Here is a 24,479-nt window from a genome sequence, read left to right on the forward strand (position 1 = left end):
CTATACACTTACAAAACCCAAAAGAAAAAAGGTGTGCGGAATAGTGAATGAAGAAACTATGAAATAATTTGAACAAATAATACTAGAAATGATATGGATCTGAACATGTTAAGGTAAAAAGTCGATGCATAGTTGAAAACTGGAGTTGAGATCCATTGCAAATTAGTTTTCGATAGAAAATATAGAAACCTGCTGTTTCTCTTTAGTACATGAAGCTAAGAGAGGCAGAAAGAGAAGTCAGAGAGAAATTTGTTTCATGTTTTTTTTTTTAAATCTTTTTTTGGGTTTAACAAAATGTTAAAACCCTAATGATTTTCAAGTGCTTTATGGGATATATCCATGGTTTTAAAAATCGGTTTAGGTGTTGTCTGGTCATAGCCGAAACGATTTACATAAAATATGCTTTATATAACTCTAATTGGTTCAAACCATTCTTCATAGGTTTAAATCGATTAAAATTAGTTTAATCTATTAAATTAAAAAATAATGTTAGTACATATCCACAAATTTGTCTAATTTCCTTTGTTTTGCATATCTAATTTTGATAATCATTAAAAAGAAATTATAACTGAAGCCAAAAAATTGTCTAGACAGCAAATTGGTCATAGGCGAAACGATTTTTCATAAAATATGATTTATATAAATCTTGTCAGTTTAAACCATTCTTAATTGGTTTAAACCGATTTAAAAATGATTTAAATTAGTCTTTTTTAACAACACATTTAAATTAGTCTAATCTATTAAATTAAGCAATAATGTTAGTACATATCCACAAATTTGTCTAATTTTTTTTTTGCATATCTAATTAATATAATTCATTAAAATAAAATTTCTAATTAAAGCCAAAAAATTATCTAGACGGCAAACTGGTCATAGCTGAAATGATTTTCATAAAATCTGATTTATATAACTCTAATCAGTTTAAACCATTCAGTCGGTTTAAAATCGATTTAAATTAGTCTTATCGATTAAATTAAGAAATAATGTTAGTACATATCTAAAATTTGTCTAATTATTTTTGTTTTGCATATCTAATTTTGATAATTCACACTGGAATTTTGAGCATATGTCATCATACAATATTTTTACTTTAGATTGAGTACACTAGTAAGAGTATGAGTGTAAGAATATTGTAAGATATTTCAGTATAGTTTAATGTAGGAGTTCTTTAATGTAAGAAAAAAAACACTGTTTTAGAGAATATATAATCTTATATAATTTGTTACGAGAATCTATGGAATACATATGCAAGGTGAGTCATGTGACGAAGTAATTATAATTATGCTTCTTGGTCAACTAAAATGCGGCCCTTAATCATATTCGTAGGCCAATCCAAGTAATTCAAAGTAATTATAGTGTTGTTTCTTACACCCACCTTCACAAAGCATAAGTAAACAAGTAAGCTATGAGAACACTTCTTTGATTAGAACACATGAAGAAGTCCGTAGAGTGATTAGAAAAAGGTCCCCCATTTCTTTCACTTTGACCCCTCTAAAACCCAAACAATACACAACCCCAATACGCAAACGACAATCAAGCTAAGGAAATGGCAATCGGACTCCTCACAACATGGTACTTATCTGTCCAACTAAACCATCCGAACTGGTACTGACCCTTTTCAGTCACATTCATCTTGTCCTTCCGTATCGTGACCATGATTTTAAACCGCTTCTTTTGACCAATCCGGTTGAATGACAACACACTCGGTTTAGCCTTAACAGAGACTCCCAATGGCGATCTAGCACTGAATATATATGTGCTTGTTGAGTTACCATTCCCAACATTTGTAACCGTTCTTTTAACAGTCACCGTCCTATTGAGATTTGGGATCGAAATTGATGGATAATTAAGGTTATAACCAGGGGGGATTTTACTTGGACATTTGAATGTCGGGTCAATATTGGTAAAACCAACTGAGCAACCGTAGAGAAGATAAGCTCGGTATGATGCATCATAAACTAAACCGGGATCAGCAGCTTTGGTAGGTCTGAAATGTCCTGACCCGAGTGCAAATGGATTTGCAGGTAAACCACTAATATCTTGGATCGGTTTCTTCTCATCATTGGTCATCCAAGCTATAACAGTTACAAGAAACACATTAAGTACATCTTAAAGACTATTGAACAAGAGTTGGGTTAGGTAAACAAAACCAGCCAAATAATCAAGTTCTTTTTTCTGTTTACCAGTGGTCATAAGAGCAGATCTTATAGCAGCACTACTCCACTTAGGATGAATAGCTTTAAGAAGAGCAATTGCACCAGAAACATGAGGACAAGACATGGAAGTTCCTGTGTAGATATTATAATCAGCAACTCTTTGATCTACCCAAAGTTTGCTCGGTGAATCAGCTCCGCTCCACGCAGCTAGTATATTCAGTCCTGGTGCAGTAATATCCGGCTGTAAAAATAGTAAAATATATTAAACCGGTTTATTCGTTGTAGTTTTTTGTTTGCTCAAGTTAAAAGAACTTATAAAGTTACCTTTAGAATATTAGGATCTACCACATTCGGACCACGACTAGAAAACCCGGTCATTAAAGGAGCTGGCTGGTTTTTGTAAACAGTGGTCCCTGGTTTGATGAAAGCTATGGGGTTTTTATCGGTTTTGATATAGTCGAGAATTTTTTCGACCACGGTGGGGGTAACGGCAGCAGTGGCAACAAAGTGAGAGTCTGAAGGAATTTCATTGCCGTTAGCTAGAGAATTCCCCAGAATCATACCAACTCCTCCGGCTCGTTTTACTTCCATACCTTTACCAATTCTTGAACCTGCTCCTCTTAAACATAAAACCACTTTACCATTCACAAGCTCCGGTTTAAGTGAATTCGGTAAGCATTGCCTTCACCAAAGAAACAAAACCCAGCAAATTAAAATAGAAAAACCAAATAAGATTAACTATCAAACTTAATAAGAGAGCAAGTCTTACGATGTATTATTCAATGCAATACCGGGAACAGCCACATTAGCAGCATACACCAGAGGCGCAAATTTATCCATTTTAAATGCTGTTATCGACTCCGTCTAAATAACACAAAAGAAAACTATATGTTATACCAGTACCGTACAAAGGTTTTTGGAGGTTCGAAGCAAGTTCAAAAATACATTTTACATGATATCTTTTTTAATAATAGTTCTATTTAAATTCAAATTATATAAAATACTTTTAATATATATAACACTAAAAAGATTTGAATTATTACATAAACGTTTTCTAAAATTTCTTCACCAAAATCTTATAAAAAAAAAATTAAATCATGATCAAAAGTATGAATTTGTAATATAAAAACAAAGATACAATTTTTTGACTGAAATGTTGGTATCTGTCAAAAAAGTAAATCTTAGCACTTAAATTAAATATAATAAACTATATATTCAAAATGTTATAATTTTTTTTATCAAATTCTCATACATATATAAAATAAATCTAATTTATAGCATATAAAAAGAAGACCAATATGGATCAAATATTTACAGTTCTTTAGAAGTAGAATCTTTATAGTTTTATTTAAAATAGAGCAAAAATGATCGCAAACCTAGTTATTCTAAACAGAAGTCAAATTCAAAATCAATTAAAAATAAAAATCTAACTAAGAAAATATGTTAACTACCATGTAAAAATATATTTTGTAATTAGGGGTCCTGAAATTTCTACAAATTTTGGGGGCTCTAGGCAAATGTCCTTTTAAAAAGCTCGTAAGCACGACTCTGTGTTATACAAAAGAATACCATATGCAATAATGTATATATATATAAATGACTTTTTTAATTGTGGGGTAATATTACCTTGACTGTATATCCATTACCAAGTACCAGACCCCCAACGAAAGCTCGATCAAGAGTACTAGCTCCGACGGTAATAATCCATGGCGCTGGGTTCGACAAAGTCCCCGGTTTCGGCCCTGAGTTCCCCGCGCTAGCCGCAACTACGATATTTCTTTTAACCGCATGCAACGCTCCTATCGCGATTCCATCTTGGGAATATGGCAAAGGGTCCGTAGTCCCGATGGAGACGCTGATCACGTGAACCCCATCGCCGATCGCATCATCAATCGCGGCAAGCATGTCTTCTTGTAGACATACGTTTCCGTCAACTTTTTCTTGGTTGGGCTTGGCCCAACAGGCTTTGTAGACGGCTAGACGAGCTAACGGTGCACCACCTGATGCCGAGCCCATGGCAAAACCACCGAGTGCGGATGCACCTTTGACTCTGCGGCCAACCGCGGTAGAGGCTGTGTGGGATCCATGTCCGTCGGGGTCTCGTGGAGACAAGAAGTCTCTGTTTGCTGTAACGTTGAACGCTCCGTAATATTTTTCGTACCCCTTCACGTAATACCTTGCTCCAATAATTTTCCTGTAATTAGTGAAAACGAAAACATGCAAAGTTGCAATTGTTAATTCTTTTGTGTGAAATCCAAATCACTGTATAATTAAAATATTTAAAAACAAAATATGACATACAACTACAACCAAACCGGGATATATATAAAAAAGTAGTAGATAAATAAATGTTTTTATAAGTAGTATTTACTATGCACAAGCACACAAATAGTGAATCCTTGAACAAGTAATATATGAATGATATGTTAAAAATATAGACATGTAAACCCGGGAACACATTGATATTGTAAACATTAGATATGATTATAAAGCAAACAAGGGAGAAGTCACGGGTGTCCAAGATTATCTAGAAAGAATCAAATAAGTTTTTGTCCCTTACATATATTACCAAAGTTTGTTATAAAAGAACCAGAGCTTATCTAGATACCAAAGTTTCAATTTCATGTATCAAAATAGCCAATATATATGTCTTTTTATTTGTACGATTTTATGGCAGTCTTACATAAGTGAACAGTAAGACTTTGCAGAGTAAATATTTCTAATAATTTATTTTTATAATATATACATATATTTATGTTACATATTATTTAAGATAATAAAGTAAGAATAGAGACTCGTGAACGTTGTCGCAGAAGCTTAAAAGTTGGGATCAATTATAGCAACCGAACAAAACACTGAGACAGCGACCTAATGTTTTGGACAGTGCAAGTCACAAAACTATACCTTCTATGGGAAATGTTGCTATATCTTGAAAAAAGGAAAAATGCATGTTGTAATAAAATGGAATCCTAAACCCTTTATCAAAAAAAAATGGAATCCTTACATATACCTTAATTGTAAAATATTGAAATAATTCATTTTAAACAATTTATTTGGTGATTAGATTTGCAGTATTGCAGAATGGTTTGTATAATTAAAACAATAAATTATGTTGAATGATGTATTGTTCTTAATGTCTCTTAGATTTCACCATTTTTTTACTGATGATTCTATTAAGAATATATCAACCTGACTAATTTAAGAAAATATTCGTCTACTTTATTGCATGGGTGGAACGACGATGCTATTATGCCAATTATACGTACTGTTTTTATAATTATATATAACTGAAAAATCGTGAAATAGTTTCAGGATTCTACATTTCAAAGCTCACCAGTCGTCACAACTAACATCATTATTCACAAACATACATGATTTTCATATGCACAGGACCTTGATGATCAATACGGAACAATACATCACATCATATATAGAAAGAAGTTTCTCGCACTGAGCATATGGTTCATTGGATCTTTGCTAAAGAACCAAAGATGATATGGACGTGTAATATTTTATTAATACATTTCTAATTCTTTTTTTTTTGGTGTAATACATTTCTAATTCTTGCCAAAAAGATTTGCCTTTTTTTTTGTTTTTACATATTTGGATTTTTGGGGTTTAAATATTTGACTAATTCAAGTCATAGAACTAGATATAAATTGCCACGTATGTGTATCTATACTCTACAGTCTGTATAATAGATATACAGATGCCAACATCCTTTGTATCTCAAAAGAACTACATCTATTTGTTTGACAGTCAAAATAAAGAAACTACATATATGTAGCTAAAGTAAAATTGAGTGAATATTTAAAACGATCAATAATTTAGTTAAGATATTTTTTCTAATTTTGTCACGAAATAATATTTTACTTATAATCAAAGTGAAGATATTTATATTTGCTTAGAGAAATTGGAGAAATTATCTTACCGGTTGCAGTGAGAAGAGTTAAAGGCAATTCCGGTTTGGCAGATTCCTTTCCATGATTCTGGAACGGGTCCCATTCCTTTGTCACTGAAACTCTTTGATTCCGGCCAGACCCCTTTTATTTTTCCAAAATAAATATGAGAAAAGAAAAACACATTATTCTCCGATTATATCTCAACAAGTTGGCAATGATGGATTAATAATATGGTTTAAATATTATAATGATATGAAACCAAAAGATGTAAGAAAATAAATTAGAATTTTCCTTGAATCTTGAATTTCTTGATCATAACGCAACTCTTTATGTTCTAGTCACGTAAAGATTCAAATATCAACGTTGGAGTTAGGTCCAGTTAAGTTTTGTATACGTTTTCCATCAAAATGAAAACAGTGATTATTCTCATAATTCAATAAATATATTAATCTAAATATCGAAAACCCATCTTATGGCTGTTATCTCGGCGCCTACATCCGTATGTGCGTGCGTGAAGAAACAGGAGACAAAAGCAAAAATACAAAGCAAGGATATAACACAAACAAAGGTTCACATGAATTTGATTCTTTACCATTCATTTTATCCTAAAATCGTTAACGGGAAAACTGAAAATATCTATAAACCATAACGTGTTAATTTAATTAAGTCAATAATTATGCTTTTTAGTTCGTTTTGCAAATGACAATTGATTATGATACTATCTTATCAGAAATAACAAGTAAAGAATATATTAACGGAAATGGTCTCGCTTTTCTTTGCTAAAATAAAATACTGACAGCTTAAAAAGAAACCTATTTTCATATTTTGTAACTAACAGAAAATAATAATATTCTAAATATTCAGTAGAGACAGCTTAACTTACCACTGTCGAGGACACCGACGATGATTCCATCTCCATGTTTTGCCTGCTTCAAGAACTTTCTTCCAACGCGAAACCGATCGTCAACATCGTTTTTGGGGCGTTGAACCTCATCTCCATCGGTTTCCTCCTCCTCCAGTCCTACAAACTCCCATGACCGTGTAGTATGCGTTTCATATTTTCTTGGGTGGCTCTCGATTACGGAAATAACCTCTTCCAGTTCTGATATAAAAAATACATAAAAGTCAACAAATTTGAGTTTGAATGAATACCATTTTCCAATCATAGCAAAATAGTATTTGTTTTCTTCTTACTTTCTAGTTTAGAGGCTTCATCAGGAGTTAGCTCAGCTGCAAAGCCATTGATGCTATGTTTGTAGCTATACAATAGCGATGATTTGGCTCCTTCTTCGGATTCTTTAACCGAATGAAGATAAGATTGATGGTGTTCTTCAATTTCGTGTAAAGCTTTATCACCTTTATGTTCTCCAAAATAGACTATATACACCTACAAGTAAACCCCAAAAACTATCAATATATTTAATAGAAATGTGAGAGGAATTGATCAAGAAAATACTTGAAATTTGAACCCAATATGTTAGCATGGATATTTGGAATCCAGAATCACTGCAAATTAAAGTTTGGACTGTAGAATGATTAATTTAACGTTTATAATAGAAAATTAATAAGAACCTGTTTTTGTTCAGAGCAAGAAGCTAAGAGGGGGACAAGAAAGAGGAGAGGGACGAGAGAAGTTAGCTTCATGGCCTTGAACCTTTTTTTGGTGGAATGTTGTAGACCTAATGGTTTATAGGGGGTTGATAGCCTATTTATACAAGACAAAGAGCAGCAAGTTTCAAAACTCTAAGAAAATCATGTAAAGAAAAAGTTAGAAGATAACAATTTTAACTAACCGTGGTAATCTAATGGTTGAAAATTCACCATATCTGTCGAAGTCAAGGATAAGTCTTACTCATTGAAACTCCATGTTGGGCCTGTTGGCCACTAAAAATGTTTCAAATGGTTAGGAAACTCACTTTTTACTTGTTAAAATTAGTTGGTTCCAATATAGTAATCAAAATAATTAATGGATTTGAAAATTTGTTCATCACATTTCTTAAAAGAAAATAAGATCAAAAACTTTTCTTAAAACATAACAATGTGAATTTAACTACGTTAATGTAAAACTACATCTATATATATATATAATTTTTTTTTTCTCTTTTTACGGCAAGTGGCAGATGGTTTGATGACAAGTGTTATTCATGTATTTTTTTTTTTACATTTTAAGTGTTTTTTCCTTTAAACTATTTCAGTTTGCCCAAGTACTTTCAATATGTGTACCATCTAATCATTTTCGCACTAAACATTATTGTATGAAGTTTGATAATATATATATATATATATATATATAAAGTTAGTTTTTTCTCTATTTATGATAAGTGACAGGGGGTTTGATGACACATGCTCCATATATTTTTTACATGATCTAAACTTAAAACTTCCATAATAACTGAGATAAAAAAAATCACAGTAACACTAACTCAATAAAGGTTTAGAGCTGAAAAGAGATCAACAAACAAGACTAACTTACCTCATCTTACCATAGATATTTTGGCTAGAACAAACAGATGACAAAAAAATATAAAATATGGGACAAAGCATTCCCCCGAACACAAAGGAGCGCAATCAAACACCAACGCAAAAAGCCAAAAATGGGTCAGAGAAAGAACCAAAGTTCTAAAAGACTAACTCTGCGCACTTACACCAAGGGACGCAAGAGAGAAGATAAACAACATGAGGGAGCGAGAATGGAAGCCAACCACCGGTAACAAGTATTATTATATACACAAAACATTATAGAAAGAAAAAACACATAATATATTAGCATATTACCTACTAAAACACCAAATAATACTCTTCATAAATAAAAACTGACCACAAAAAATCATGTTCCTTCCGTTCCTAAAAGATGTATGTTCTGGAAAAAAAATTGTTTCAAAACGATACATTTTTTACCTTTTTAATGTATGATTTTATGAAAAATTGTAAGTTTCGAAAAAATTAATGGTGTTTATTGAATTTCTATTGGCTAAAAATTATGAAAAATTGTTATTCACAAAAAACAATGCATATTTAATGAGTTTTCTTAATATAAGTGAAAAGTCTAGAATATGCATCTTTTAAAACAGAGGGAATATTTAACAACAATAAAAAAATACCACGCACGAAGCGCGGGCACGTCCCTATTAGTAATTAATCTATTCTTTGTTTTGTCAATTGATGATAGTGAATTTTCAAAGTATACTTTTATATTTTAAATAGTTAATAGAGGTGAACATTTTTTAACATAAAATGTATAATTTAGGACAAAGGAAAATAGAACTTTAGTTCAAATAACAACAACTAGATATTGATCTGTGCATTCAAAACGTAATATATTTTCTCACAAACTTTTATAATATAATATATATTTTTTATAAACTTTTAGTTGTAAGATAATTTGATGTAAATTTACTCTAACAGTTATCCGAAACAATATTTTCATGAATTGTTTGGTGAATAAGTTACAATATCTTAAAGATATATAGTTTTTTTTTAAACTATTTCCCTGATGATTTAGCAAAACAAATCCATCATATTATACTTTTTTCTTGGCTAATAGGCATTATTTACACTCATCACTTCATATAAATATTTATAATTCCAAGAAATGACGAAGAAAAGTAGGGAAATAAATAACAAATGAGGGATCCACGTATGTAATTTGACTACGATAAAGTATTTGATTGGGGAGATTCAGCTCACCATGCCTTCTGTTTTCTTGGGAAAAACTCTTCTGGCCGTTTTTTGTTTGCTAAGCCAACTCTCGTCAGAGAATTCTGAACTTTTCTACCAGCGAAACTTTCAATTTTTCTTTTCACTTGATATTTAGATAATATGATTTATATATTATCTTCTTTCGTTTTGGGAGGTGAGACGACAGGTTAACCTTACACTACTTACAGAGAACATCCAGAATTTAAATTGGTATAACCCTAAGTCATCTGTTTATGTTTATATATATATTGGTATTTTTCAAGTTCAATTATTATTATAGTTTCAAGTTTAATTATTATTACATTTTCAAGTTTAACGGTAGCTAAATGCTGTCAAAATTCATTGAAATCAAGAACTTATGGTGTTAAGGTAGATGGTTCCCAACCTAAAACCAATTGGTGATAACTAGAGTGGTACATCTATCTTATATATTACATATGATTTATTCCAACTACCGATGTGGGATACTTTGTGTCTAATACGCTCCCTCGAGATGATGGCTCTTTGAGCGTCAATCTCGGAATACTCGGACAAGGATCGATTGACCAACTTTGGGCCAGATCGATGGATCGGGTTGGACTTCGTGGATCGACTTCTGATACCATGTTAAGCTAGATGGACTCCCAACCTAAAACCAATTGGTGATAAATAGAGTGGTTCATCTATCTTATATATTACTTAGGATTCTTTCCAACTACCGATGTGGGATACTTTGTGTCTAATATATGGTTTATTGGTTGAACTGTAATTCAGAAGATTGCTAGTGATTTTTGTAAGAAAATATATAAACTAAATATTTTTAATATATATGCATAAATTTAAAACTTTATTCAAAACTAAAGAGAGTATATAATGCATAAATTTAAAACTACGTTTATTCAAAACTAAAGAGAGTATTTTACAAGGTAAAAAATACATGGGTGTTATTTTAGAGTCAATTCGTTAAAAAATCTAAAAGAAGTTAGAAATTAAGTAAATGCACATGATGTGATAAGTTGTGTGTCTATGGACAAAGATACCATGGTGTGGGATTTAGGATATTGAGTTAATCATGGAAAAGGTTGTGTATATGGGATACAATTTGACTTTATTTTAACAAGTCCGCGAGCATTATCTAGTTTTGGTTTTGGCTATGGATCTACCTTATGAATCATGACCAAATAATAAAGTGTAGTTGAAGTATATTTGGTGCTATGATTGAATCTTTGAAATATATATATATATATATTGACTGACGAAATTATATATGTTAGTAGAAACAATTTTCATATTTACAGAATATGCTCAGGTCATGTTTATTTTGGTATTTGATTGCAATATTGATATTCAGTATTGGAATAAAACATCTGATGTTATTTATAAATGTGTTTCTTTTTATAATATGTATTTGCATCTAGATACAACATCTAGATGTCAAATTGTTCATTTGTTTAATTTAAACACAGCTAGTTAAAAACTATAAAAGACATGATTCATAAATTTATAATTAATTAATTATTGTATTTGAATAAATATGTCTACTATATTTCTGAAAAAAATAATTGTTGAGAAATCAATTTTGAGGTTTTGGCAAGAATTCAATTTTATGGCTTCAATTTGAAGGGAAATCAAAATTTTACGATTTTCACCAAAAAAAATTATTTTCTAGTTTTGGTGGGAAACGTGATTTTGTAAGTTTTCAGAAAACTTGATTTTAGCCGTAAAACATGAGTTTTCGGTTTGGCAAAAAAAAGTGATTTTGGAGATTTTGACGGGAAAACATATTTTTTATATAGGTGAGAAAACATAATTTTATGGTTTTGACATGGAACTATGATTTTGCGGGTTTGTTAGAAAACTTAATTTTGCGGGTTGATAGAAAATGTGATTTGCGGTTTTGGCAGTAAAACCGATTTTATGATTTAATGGAAATTTTTGATATTTGAAGGTTTGGTGAAATTTTTTTAATTTTTCAAATTTTAGTGAGAAAACCAATTTTATGGTTTTGGCGATTATATGGTTTTGGTGAAAAACATAATTTTACAGTTTTACTGAAAACATAATTTTGCAGTTTTTGTAAAAAATTCAATTTTGTAATTTTGACGGAAAATTTTGCTTTTGTGGTTTCGGCGGATAACATGATTTTGCAGTTTTTGTGGAAAACTTAAATTTACTTTTTGGCAAGAAAATCCAATATTTTTTATCTTGGCGAAAAAAACTAATTTTCTAGTTTTGACGAAAAACATTATAGTTAGATATAAGATTAATAATTAATATTAACTAATTATTTTATATTATATAGAAGTTGTATTTAAATCCTTTTAATTTTGATATGCAAATTATATGTAAATTCTACTTTTTGCCTCTCAAGTTCTAGATGTTAAGAATTTTGCATCTACATATAATATTTAATTACTGATCAATATTATCCAAAGAAACATCATATGAACATGTGTATCTAGATAAATCATCCAATATCAAAAACGAACAATGTCTTATTATTTTATGGCAGTTCGCAGATTTTTTTTCTTTGTGTAGACGATATTTTTTTTACAAAAACCTTATGTTTGCACGTTTATTCTTGGAGAATCAGAGATTTCATTAGAATTACCTTAGAATATTGTACATCTCTTTTCTCTACTGATTTTTGTCATCTCGAAGAGTCACAATATCTTATTATCATTTCTTGGTTGAGCTACCAAACCTTCAGTAGATTAAACAAAATCTTACAGCTATTTCTTTCCACAAAGCATAAGATTTTTTATTATTATTTGTTATTATAACTAATAAATTCTGAACTGAGTTTGTACATTCTCGCAAAGCTGGGAATAGTGTATGTAACATGATTTCTTTTCAAGTGTCATCATAAGTGTTTTCTGCAAAATAAAAATACTTTATATGGTTTTGTATTACAATTTTATTTTTTATTTATAGAAAATAAAATAAAAAATATCAAGTAACAATTAGCTTTTTTACCCAAAAAAATAACAATTAGCTCTCAATATAACTCTTATGTGTATATTTTTTTTAAATAATTTGTATATGCATGTGTATCAAAAATTATCATAAATTTAAGATTTAACTTAAACCCAAAATTTTAAAGATTTAACAAGTTATATGAAATATGCTGAAAATAGATACAAAATTTAAGAATTTAGTTTTAAAGGGGATGGAGTTGCAAAATAATAGCTTAGAATTTAAAAACAAAAGCTGAAGAGAAAGTAAATACTCCATACGTTTTATTTTAATGTTCGTTTTAGGTTTATGCACACAGATTAATAAAACATATAATTTTGTATATTATCAAAATAAAAACACAATTACGCACCTAACTATATTTCAACCAATAGAAAAATAAAGTGAAGAATCTTATTAATAAATTTTGCATTAAAACTCTAAAACGATACTTATTTTTAAAACGATTTTTTCCCTACATTGATAATTAAATCGAAACGGATGGAGTCTGATGTTTAAGGAATTTGTTCTGAAGGAAAACAAATTAAAAGACAAAAACTTTACTGGTTAAAATATTTGGTCTCTATAGAAACTATTTTATCGTGTAAATCTTTGTTCTATTCTTAATATATGTATATAAATTATTGTAATACGGAATTATAATTCATTTTTTTGTATCATCAATTTGTTTTAAAAGTTTGTTCAAATGAAGTAATTTTAAAAGATATATAGTTTGCATTTTTATAAATGGACTGTAAGATTACAAAAGAAAACTACTTGGAGGATTTTCGCTCATTTCAATCATTGCATTTTTTAATTTTAGTTCTTAATTACTAATTAGTACTTTCCAATCAATCTAGAGTAGCCTTTGATTTTTCATCTTAATTATATTTCAAAAACTATTTAATTGGACAAATATAATTGATATATCTAGTGCTTATATAGAGATGTTTGTATTTTACAAGGGACTTGCCGAAGCCTACACCGTCAAGCTATAGGTCCCAAATCCTTACGCCCCATGTTCGAGCATTTTATTCTTTTTTACTTGGAATTCGTGTATAATTAGATATAATATATCTCGTTCTGCAAATGTATTAATAAATCAAGATTTTTTAATAATTAGTCCTTTTGTAACTTATCTTTTTTTTCTGAACATTAGGTGTAACTTATCTTTTCAAAAATTAAATATAGTTAGAAATCTTGAATGATCACTCTTAAAACCCCACTAAACTGATTCTTCTCTTTACGGACATGGGCGCCCTATGCCGAAGCCCAAATTAATTTTTAGAGGACTGGTTTATCAGCGACGCCCAAAGCCAATATGTGAGAATTAGATATTTATGGTATATCTAATCTATTAATTTATGGTCCTAATTTTATCTACAGTTTAGCAGTCACTATAAAACCATTTAATTAGTGTTTAACATGTCTTATTTTATAATTTACATTAATTATTTTAATATAGAATATCAGATATAATCTGTTTTCTTAAAATAGTGTTCATTTATCTGTTATATAAACTTTTATTTTTATATATTAAATATGTTTCAAAACAAAAATACACCTATATTTAAGGAACTAGGGTCGGCCCGCCCTACGGGCGGGAAGTGATAATAAAAGTTATTTATGAAGTATTTAAATATTATTATAGATTAATAAAATATTGTAAACAAACAAATAACGAAAAAAATTATGAGATCATAATAATACATTTATTTTTGAATTACAATGACCCTTCATTATTCTTTGATAAATATAATTATATTTTTAATATTTATTTTAGTTTCAAATGTGTAGTTTTATAATATTTTTCATTAAACTAACTTATTAAAGGTTTTTTTTTTTACAAATATGACTAAAAATTTCAAGTCATCCCTAAAGTAAATGAATTTTTAACGTTAAAAACCTCTCATCTAAGTTTGTTTTGAGTAAAACCCCTACACTAAGTATTTAACGAAAAATCCCCAAACTAACTTTATTTAATGAATTAAACCCTCGCTAGTCATAATTACCATTACTACCGGTAAATCTTTAGTTTGGGGATTTCTACTTTAAGTAAACATAATTGAGGAGTTTAACCAATAAAAATAAAAAATATCAAAAAAATCCAAAATATAATAACATTATCTAACAATTAGTAACTTTAATTTTAAAAATTATCATTTTTAAAAATTTCTGTTAATATATGAGTCTGATTTGTTTCAAAATCAACATTATTTATGTATAAACTAAAATATAAAAACCCAGAAAATATAACAAAAATTATCTAAAGATTTACCTGTAATAAAAATTATCTAAAAGTTAAAATGTAAAAATCAAAAAATATAATAAAAATTATATTTTATCTAATAAAAATGTAATAATAAATCTTTAGATAAATTTTTATTATATTTCCTGATTTTTTACCTTTTTAATTAATACATATATAATGTTGATGTTAAAAACAAATCAAACTCATATATTTACAGAAATATTTAAAAATGCTAATTTTAAAAATTTAAGTTACTAATTTTTAGATAACGTTATAAAATTTTTTATTTTTTATTTTTAAAATTTTTAATGGTAAAGCCCCTCAACTATGTTTACTTAATGTAGAAACCCCTAAACTAAAGATTTACCGGTAGTATTGGTAATTATGACCGGCAAAAGTTTATTTCCTTAAATAAATTTAGTTTGGGGGTTTATTCATTAAATAATTAGTTTGAATGTTTTTACCCAAACAAACTTAGTTGAAGGATTAAAAATCCAAAGTAATTCATGCTTTTTTAGAATTTTTATTTGTCGTATTCACCCCATAAGTTAAGTTATTCACTAAAATACCATTATTTTTGTTTCGAATATTCATCTTCATGTTTTTTATTATATTCAATACACCAGCCACCATGAACAACCAATTCCAAATTCTAAATGAAGCTAAAATCACACTATACTTAAAAATCGGTATGAAAATCGATCACGCTTTTATACAATTTTTGAATATATCCACACATATTTAAATAACAAACGACTACTTTATAATGAATTTTAAATATTTTCAATTTTATTATTCTTATATTTGTTAAACTACATTTATAGAAAATTTTGTATTTTCACATTGTAATTTTTAAACTCATCACGCGCAAGGCGCGTATCTTATCCTAGTGATAAATTTAATTGAATGTCATCAGAAAATAATATAATTTATTTTCTCATCTCATAAAAGCATGATAGAATCGTAACATTTTGGTGTGCTCTTAGGGTTATAAATTCTTTGAGTTCTTCTACTTGATTTAGTAAATAATGTTTGAAAAACTTTAAATTTTAGGAAATCAACAACAATTTTGCACTTTCTTATTTCAAATCATTTGCAAACTATATTATGTAATTATTAGGGAACAAATATAAAACTATTTTGCAGAGATTACGTATTTTACTATATTATCATCTGCTGAAAGAAAACGATATTAACATGTTTTTAAAAAAATTGAAAATTAAATACTAATGAGAGAAAATGATGGCTAAATGTCTTAGTAGATTTGATCTTAGTAGTAAACCAAATTAAAATTAATTGTAAACTTTGTTTTAAAATTTTTTGTCTAAGTTTACTTTTTTTTTTTACCAAAAAATAAGGTTTTGTCTAAGTTTTTGGGGTTGTGTTAGATCTTTGTTTTTGGAAACTGCTTCATGTATGAGTATGTTGCAGTTGTTATTTGAAAAGGTAAAATCATTTGTTTCACAGTGGAATGTTGGTCGGAAGCTCTAATCTTTTTTTTTTTTTTTGTCATCAGCTCTAATCTATGTCAATGGTTATATATATTTACATATTTGATGGATATTTACAAATGTTGGGATTAATTTATGTTTATACATTAATTTTGTAGTTAAAGCTGTTTTTTCGGTGTTACAAAAAAAAGCTTTTTTCTTCAAAAAATAATTTTAGCGAAACCATATTTTCATTTATGCAGATCAAAACCATTTCAAGTGATGAGAGTAAGATATTTATTAGTAAACATAATTTCTTCAAGCAAATTCCTGAGTCCTGACATTCATAATCATAAGAGATTTTCAAATCTATTCATGTTTATAAAAAGAAAAAATTGTGGAGAGCATACTACACATAGATATTCAATAACTTATTTCCTTTGAGCGTGTGTTGTCATCTATATTTTGACCGTAATATCTTAAATTTCTCTAGACTTGATATACCATATTGAACTCTAACATTTACTGGTTAATGAAAACAACTGAAATGTCAGCATTTAATATTATTTATTAGTACGAAACTGAAGAAATGACATCGGCTTTCATCAATACTTTCTCTAAAGAAATCATGTCACTTGATCAGTTTTCTTCTTTAATCAGCTTCTCCTTGTATCAGTGTGTGCTTCCAAGCTAGCCGACTGAGTCACCAGCTGCATGGAATAATAGGCAACACATTCACGAAGGTAGGTTATGTACCGAGAATGTTTACTAATGAGAGTAGGCGTAGATGAATTTATAAGATTGCAGTGTATCTTATTTGCTTAACCAGATTTTATTTTTAATCGGATCATAACCATAATTTTAAAACAGCTTTCTACAAATACAGGGTGATATAAGTTGAAATTTTATTTTGCTGATCGAATAAGGTGAACATGGAAAACTGAACCAAAGGTTGCTTTAAAAAAAAGGGAAAAAACCAAGCTTGATAGAGAGCAGGAGGGTCTGTGAATTTGCCTAACTTGAGCAGCTAAGCCTTGCGTGTCTTCTTGAGTGCATAAGCTATGGTCTCTGAAAATCTCTGGCATTTGACTGTTAATTCCCCAGATTGTTCAACTTATCCTCCTGTAAAAATCGATCCATCAATCATTATTTCTTGCCACTTGTTGATTATCTGAGAAAGAAAAAAGCTTACATTGTTTCAGGCTTCAAGCTTTCTCTGCATAGCTTCATGTTCAGTTCAGCACGAATCTGAAAAGGAAACACCTTGATTTTGGTACACATATTTCTGAGCAAGTCCTTGATCAATAACGCTAACTGTTATTGCAAACAGAGTATTGGCTGGGATCCATCTGACTGTAACATGATCAACATCAGGGTGTACCTACAAAATGAATCAATAAAATAAATTAATTTTGTGAATGAGGAAGAGGGAAACTAAAAGTGGCAAGATACACCCTTTGTTGAGCGAACAGGCATACACTGCTTCCTTAGAAACGGTTCCATCTCATGTGTGAACTGTTCTAGAAGACCTCCTTTCAATTAAACCTGGTCAATCAATTGTATTTGTAACAAAACAGTGTCGATCAGTAATGAAGATTAACACAGTCAAGCTTGTTTGTTTATCAAGCCGACAATAGATTTAGTCAGAAACCAGTTCTACTGCAGTACTTCCAGTCCTTGTAAAGTTAGAATCTTCATAAGAGTCAAATAAGCTGCAATGATAACCATTTAGAAACAGTTACAACAAAGATACAGTAAAACCAGGAGAGATGAATACAGTTTAAGCCTTTTATTGTTGTTTTCACCAGATGGAAAAAAGGTCTTCGAGAGTCAGAGATGATACCTTTCAACCTCTTCCTTTGGCATATCTGTAATAAGCAGTCATCTCACCATGAAGAATCTGAAACAACTATGTAAAAATGCAACTGGCAAGAAAAGACCAAGTAATATAAAACAACTATTGTAAGAAGCTGAGTACACAACCTTGGAAGCTTTAAAGATGGCATGATGGATTTCATCCCAAGCAGAAGGACCAAGAGCAAACTGCATCAATTTGTTCTAGCCGAGGAAGAACCTGAACCAATAGGAACCAAAATTCAAATCAAAGACCGAATGTGACGTATAATAATCTCACTTACATTCAAACAACACCCAACTATTCATAATTACAGAAGAAAACAAAGATACCAACCTTTCGTTGTGTCTAAACTGTTGTCTAAACTCCTTGAATTTGATATTTTTCATGTTTTCAAAAGAGAAACATGGACAGAGTTATATTTTTGACAGTCTCTCTGATACCATTAACAATACTCTCCTTCTGCTCCCTCCCTTCTTTTCTTCTATGTCATCAACAAAGCAACTGCAATAACAACAAAAACAATACTTTTAGGAACCATTCATCAAGTGATTCGACAATATAAGCAAAGGTCTAGGTTTTATACAAAAGGATTCCTTTAAAAGATCTTCGAGACCCTAAAGGTCTACATAAAAGCACACAGCTTCCCAGCTGAGTAACAAAGATATTATAATTTCAAGAAACAGAACCTTGAAAGAGAGGAGGAAGAAAGATTCAGCCTGGTCTGTCTCGCTTTCACTTAGTTATGTCTTCTATGAAATAGGAAAGTATAAAATCTACATGAAACTGGAAACTGAAAGTTTAAGAACAGACTTACCTTTGCATCTAGTAAGAGCATATAAGTTCCCAACCGCGATTGACTTCAAATCAGAAAGAAGAACTTTGAAATCAGCCATTTGTCGGTAAATAAATTTACTTTGTTGTTTTAACGAACTGGGAAGATTAATTTTATTGGAGGAAGGCTAATCGCAGATAGACCGCCTTGCAGATGAGAAACTCGAATTGAAGGGTAGATCGTAGTTAATGGATTTAAAGAGGGGTTTAAGGCGATGAATCTGTATTGGAGTGAATCGGATTATTAGAAAGTAGATCAAACGACACGATCAAAAACCATCTAAGAGATTCTTCACGTCAACTTCAGCATCTAAAGCTCACGACTGGCGGAGAAGATAGAGATAGGGCTGGGTTCATTGAGCTAAACCTAAGGCCCACACACAAAACGTAGCCCATATTATTGTAGATTTGCCTTAATGAAACGATGCGATTTAATGGCTGGACACGTGTCCACCCTGTAGGAATAGACTTTCCACGTGGACACTGCAGGAGGGAACCGAACAATTTTTTATATAATTAGATATCAGTTAATTGTAATTTTTAGATAATTATTATCATAAAAGACTTTCCAAAATCGCCAAAAATGAAACATTTAATAAATTTATCTTTTGATGCAATTCACTAAAATTTGTATAAGTTAAAATCACACTTATATTAATATTTTAATCATCAGGTTGGTCATTGTATTCTAATATATTATCATTTTAAGTTTGAAAACTATAATAATAACAAAACATATTCAATAATCAGAACATATTCAATGATAGTTTATTTAACAATAATTATACACAATATATAATACTAAATTATAATTATATATTAAAAATATTTTTGAAATATCAAAAATTATGTATTTTTAAAATGAAAATTTATCCGTACAGGTTAAAGTCTAGTAAATACGTAAATGGATAAATTTTAATGCTACATTTTAAATTTGAAATATTTATTGTATTCCAAGTCCGCCGTATCACCCGACCGTAGTATTTTTTGCCTTGTTTAGTCCGTAAATATGCGGTATATGCGGTCTTTGATGGGTGTTGGGTGTGGTTTGTCAAAATAACAAGCAAGGGAGACCTTTATATCTCAATCTTAAAAGCATCCATTACTCTTTTCATATATCCAGAAAGTAATAATTTGATATGTAATAATACGATTCCTTTTTGAAGAGGTTAGCTAGAGATTTTTGGATGACCTTATGATAAGAACCGCCACTTTGTATGGCTGATCTAGTTTGCAACTACTATTATTCTCTTTTTAAAATCATTCTAATAACCATTGCCAGAAAATTATGAACTGTAAATATTAAAACTCTCTACAGTGTGCTTCAAATTATTTATAGACCCAGTTCAAAAAATTATTAATGGTATATTTATAGAAGTAATAATATAATTTAAAAGTTAATTGTTTCATCTCTATATGTTCAATTTTTTTAAAAGATCCTAGGACATAAATTTATATGTATTATCAAAAACTAAAAATTTAATCCTTAATTTATATTTTCTTTTCTAAAAACTATCTTTTAAAAAATCAGAATCATGTTTGACCTTTCCACTTGCACACAAAATGGTATTCACGGTCAACGTATATGTGTAGTAGTTAAATCTAAACATTTGAAATACATTATTTATCATAACATAAAATGCAAATTAGTGGTTGTGTTAGTATTATCGATATGTCACCCACCTGCAAAGAAGAACACAAAATCTTTACATGTTTATCAAAATGTTATCCAACACTTGTGTTAGGTTTGTAACAACGGGGCTTAAATTTAGACTGGGTAGAGTAAGCGAGTATGTTTGTTTTGGGCCAAGTTGTTAATAGTGGATGGTATAGGTATGGCCCAATTTAGGTTATGACTTCCCAAAAGTTTAAATCTTTAGATTGGTCCAATTATTGACATACTGAATCTTTGAAATGTTTACTTGACAAGATAAAACAGAATATAAGGTTGACTTTGATACTATAATATTTCCTTTTTGTTTTCACTTTTTATACATATTCAGTTTGTGCATCTAACCATATTCAATTGTGGATGTAATGTTTTCTGCCTTTATCTATAGCTGTATATTATATTAGTTAATAATGCTAATTCATAATTTTTTTAATTAAAAGTCTGATATCATCTTAAACGATTATCATCAACAAAATTTCATTATTATCTGCGAACTTTCATCTTCTTATAACTGAAATTTGGAAGTTTCCACGTTATTTATTTTTGAGAAGTATGGTGAAATAAAAAAATGTTATAGGTTAACAAAAAGAACAAACTGTTGATTAATATAATGGCATGTATTCAAAACACAGGATTTGAGTATTCAGATGGATTTTTCATGATTCATAATTTCTTATATTATTATAGAAATTAAGAAAAAGAACAGTTACGGATTTTGTTGAATTTTGTGGGGGAACTGATATAATACTATCGATATAGGAGAATTGGTAATATCCTAATAAGATTGGAAAATCATAAATACGAAGGAATAGCTTGAAAAGAAGATGATAGTATAATAAAATGGGCCGAAATTAGTTGTATCATCTGCCATTCTTGTTTCTATATATAGCCTGAAAGATCACAAGTTGATTGTTTTGTTGCTTGTGTAATGATTGTAAAGGTGCACTGAGGGAGTTTTGGGAGATGGTGCAAGCTGAAGTGGTCGATGGATAGTTATTACAAGACTGTCTTGAAGTGGGCAGTAACGACCTAAGAGTTTGCTTCATATAGCAAAGGACATGGTTGATGGTTCTCAAATACTTTTCTTCTCGAACCCGGCCCGTTCTTTCTTTCTTTTTTACTGTAAAATTGAAGAACCCTTTCTTCAGATGAGTTATAGGCTTATAGCTACAAACAGGCCCGGCCCTGGGCTAAAGCCCATAAAGCCAGGGCTTTGGGCGCCAAATATCATATAAATTTTAGGGACGCCAACTTGTATCAGTTTTTTTTGGTCTAGTGGCTTGAGATATTTAATTCCTAATGAGAGATGTTCGGTTCAATATACGCTTTTGCCATCCTTTTTTCCTTTTTTTTATAATAACTGAAAGAATCTTTTATTTCGTATTGACCAGTCTTAGTTTCCCGTTTTATATATTCTTTTCATTAAATGATACTATTAAATTAGTCATATAAAATCAAATAAATCAACTAATTTCCTTTTCTATATCGATGACATTTATTAAAACAATTGATTCATCTTTTTTCCTCTTCTTTTTTTTTGCTAGAACACTGATTTGTAACAGAATTCCAACAAATTCGACCGTACTCTCTTTTTCTATTGTCAATATATCTTTACGTTTTACTGATTATGCTATTTTCTACCAATTATTTTTGTTGTCTGTATTTTTAAACTAAAAACATACATGAGGTTTATTGTTGGGTTCTAATACTATCTCTTCCACTCTCTCCTACTTCAACAAGGATTCAGTAAAGAAAAATTAATCTAAAACGAATTCAAAGTGATCGTTGTATTTACCAATACATGTCTTGTTCTGTTTTTCACTAAAAGTAAATTATTCTAATTTTTGCATTTATATAAAGTGTTGCTGGAAAAAAACAGTTAGGTGAATATAAGATGAACTAGAGTAATCTGAAACCAATGACATTATCAAATAATCTGTTAAATGCAGAAGAACACCAAAGAATCGTTGTTTTATTAATATAGAAGATCAATTTATGAGTGTTTTTGATGAAATTGTTAGGGGCATTATTTTGTTAGTGCGCTTTAGGCACCATACTACTCCGGACCGGTACTGGCTACAAATAACAGAGTTTTCACGTACGCCCTTTTCTCTTATAAACATTAGTTAGATTATACACGTAAGCTGCGTTTAGTCGTTAGCCTTCCTGAGTTGCTTCCAACTTTGGTATATACATCTAACGTGACTATTTCGGCATGATGTATGAACGTAGGCATTATAGCTGAAATCCTCTAGGATCCATTTTGTTCATTACTTGTTTCGCTAGTTAAGTTAAGAGAACTATAGAGACTCGGTTTGTTCGTTCTATATATATCTGTTTAAGAGATTCATAGGCAAGTAACTCGGTTTGTTTGTTCGTTAATCGTTATATGAGTTTAAGAGATTCGTTGAGTAGAAACGTGATGTTTGTTCCCCATTGCATCATAATGATTTCATCAATCTAAGCCTATTTATTAGTATTGAAAAGGACAAGATCACGAGAAGAATCTTTGAAAAACACAAGCCTGTTGACATCCTAGAGCAACTGTAGGTATCCAACATTTTATTTGATTGGTTAAATCTCTCCATTCATAGTGAGTATTTTATTGATAAAATGACTGAAATTATATGTGTTTTAAGGCTTTCGTTGCTGGAATCTTGACTCTATAGTGTTTGTACAAGAGTTCATAAATACAACAACCATGTTGTTGGTGAGCGGTGGAATAGATTTGAAAATTCAGTTTTTTTATTCTGAATATTTCTTCTTTTTTTCTTTGGAACATGTTTGCTTAAATTATGGACTCTGTCATAACTAAATTTATTGATGAAGGTCCATCAATTTGTATAGTACAATATTTATTGTATTTCTGTTTTCCACTTTCCCTCGTCTTGTTATCCATGGCTTATTATTAATCCTTTTGGTGTAGCTGCTGCTTGTATCAGAAAATTCTTAATAAGGCTATGATCAATTTTATTGGGTCCCAGTAGATTTTACGTTTAAGTAACATATGTAAAATAGAACAAGTGAGAATTTATGTTACTTTCAAGTTTCAACTACTCACATTTAGGTCTTAAGGTCATGTATTGATAAGTGATACTAAGTGATAACCATCATTTTTCATTTAATGGTACCTCCGTCCTAAGGGCATCTCCAAACCTACTACATTTTCAACTCCAAACATCATTATGGAGTAAAAGCTTCTCCAACCCCACTCCATTTTCAACTCCAAAATGGAGTAATGGCTAGGGTTACTCCATTTATGGAATAATTTTTCCCATTACTCCATTTTGAAGTTGAATTTTTTTTATTTATGAAATGATCTTTTGAATCTTTAATGTTTTTATTTCTTACTTAAATAATATTTAAAATGATACAATAACATGAAAATAGTATATTCCACAAAGGATTATTTAATAATTTTGAATAAATGCATAAAATAACAGAAAATATAAATAATTAAAATAAAAATAACATAAAATAAGTAATTTAATAATCTGGAAAATCCATTCCGGATCCGCTAAGGTCGGTGAAATATTGCCCAAACGGAGAAGTCTGAGAAAGAGCTTGTTGATCTTATGATTCAACATTTCGCTTTGATATTATTTGTATTTGTTGAGCTTGAATATACTCACGAACATTTGGATATTGTATGGATGAGCGTGAACTCGATGCACCAATTGAACTTGGAAGAGAAGCTCCACCTCCAGGTATCGAAATTGCAGAAGATGAAAATGTCCGATTTTAAA

General features: G+C 29.9%; 1 protein-coding gene and 1 pseudogene across 1 annotated transcript; both read right to left on the reverse strand.

Annotated features, from left to right (window-relative positions):
- Nucleotides 1-1,404: 1,404 nt before the first annotated feature.
- Nucleotides 1,405-7,830, reverse strand: LOC106366747 (subtilisin-like protease SBT5.6). The gene is made up of 9 exons (XM_013806409.3): nucleotides 7,631-7,830; nucleotides 7,253-7,445; nucleotides 6,942-7,160; nucleotides 6,088-6,199; nucleotides 3,783-4,350; nucleotides 2,926-3,020; nucleotides 2,481-2,838; nucleotides 2,184-2,397; nucleotides 1,405-2,075 (listed from the first exon to the last, which is right to left on the reverse strand). Exons 1-9 carry the CDS (start codon nucleotides 7,700-7,702, stop codon nucleotides 1,534-1,536), a joined length of 2,373 nt encoding a protein of 790 aa, XP_013661863.1. The 5' UTR covers nucleotides 7,703-7,830; the 3' UTR covers nucleotides 1,405-1,533.
- Nucleotides 7,831-17,260: 9,430 nt separating this feature from the next.
- On the reverse strand, nucleotides 17,261-19,123 carry LOC111199950 (annotated as a pseudogene).
- Nucleotides 19,124-24,479: the final 5,356 nt, after the last annotated feature.

Source organism: Brassica napus, chromosome A9 (assembly GCF_020379485.1).
Source record: "Brassica napus cultivar Da-Ae chromosome A9, Da-Ae, whole genome shotgun sequence".
In the NCBI taxonomy this organism is placed as follows: Eukaryota; Viridiplantae; Streptophyta; class Magnoliopsida; order Brassicales; family Brassicaceae; genus Brassica; species Brassica napus.

What these genes read in the sequence shown, in the direction of transcription:
- LOC106366747 (XM_013806409.3), bottom strand. Translation starts at nt 7,702, where the DNA reads ATGAAGCTAACTTCTCTCGTCCCTCTCCTCTTTCTTGTCCCCCTCTTA. An exon ending in GTAATGGATATACAGTCAAG is followed by an intron (nt 3,021 to 3,782) that starts GTAATATTACCC and finishes TGTGTTATTTAG; the next exon opens with ACGGAGTCGATAACAGCATT. An exon ending in ATCTGCTCTTATGACCACTG is followed by an intron (nt 2,076 to 2,183) that starts GTAAACAGAAAA and finishes TAACTGTTATAG; the next exon opens with CTTGGATGACCAATGATGAG.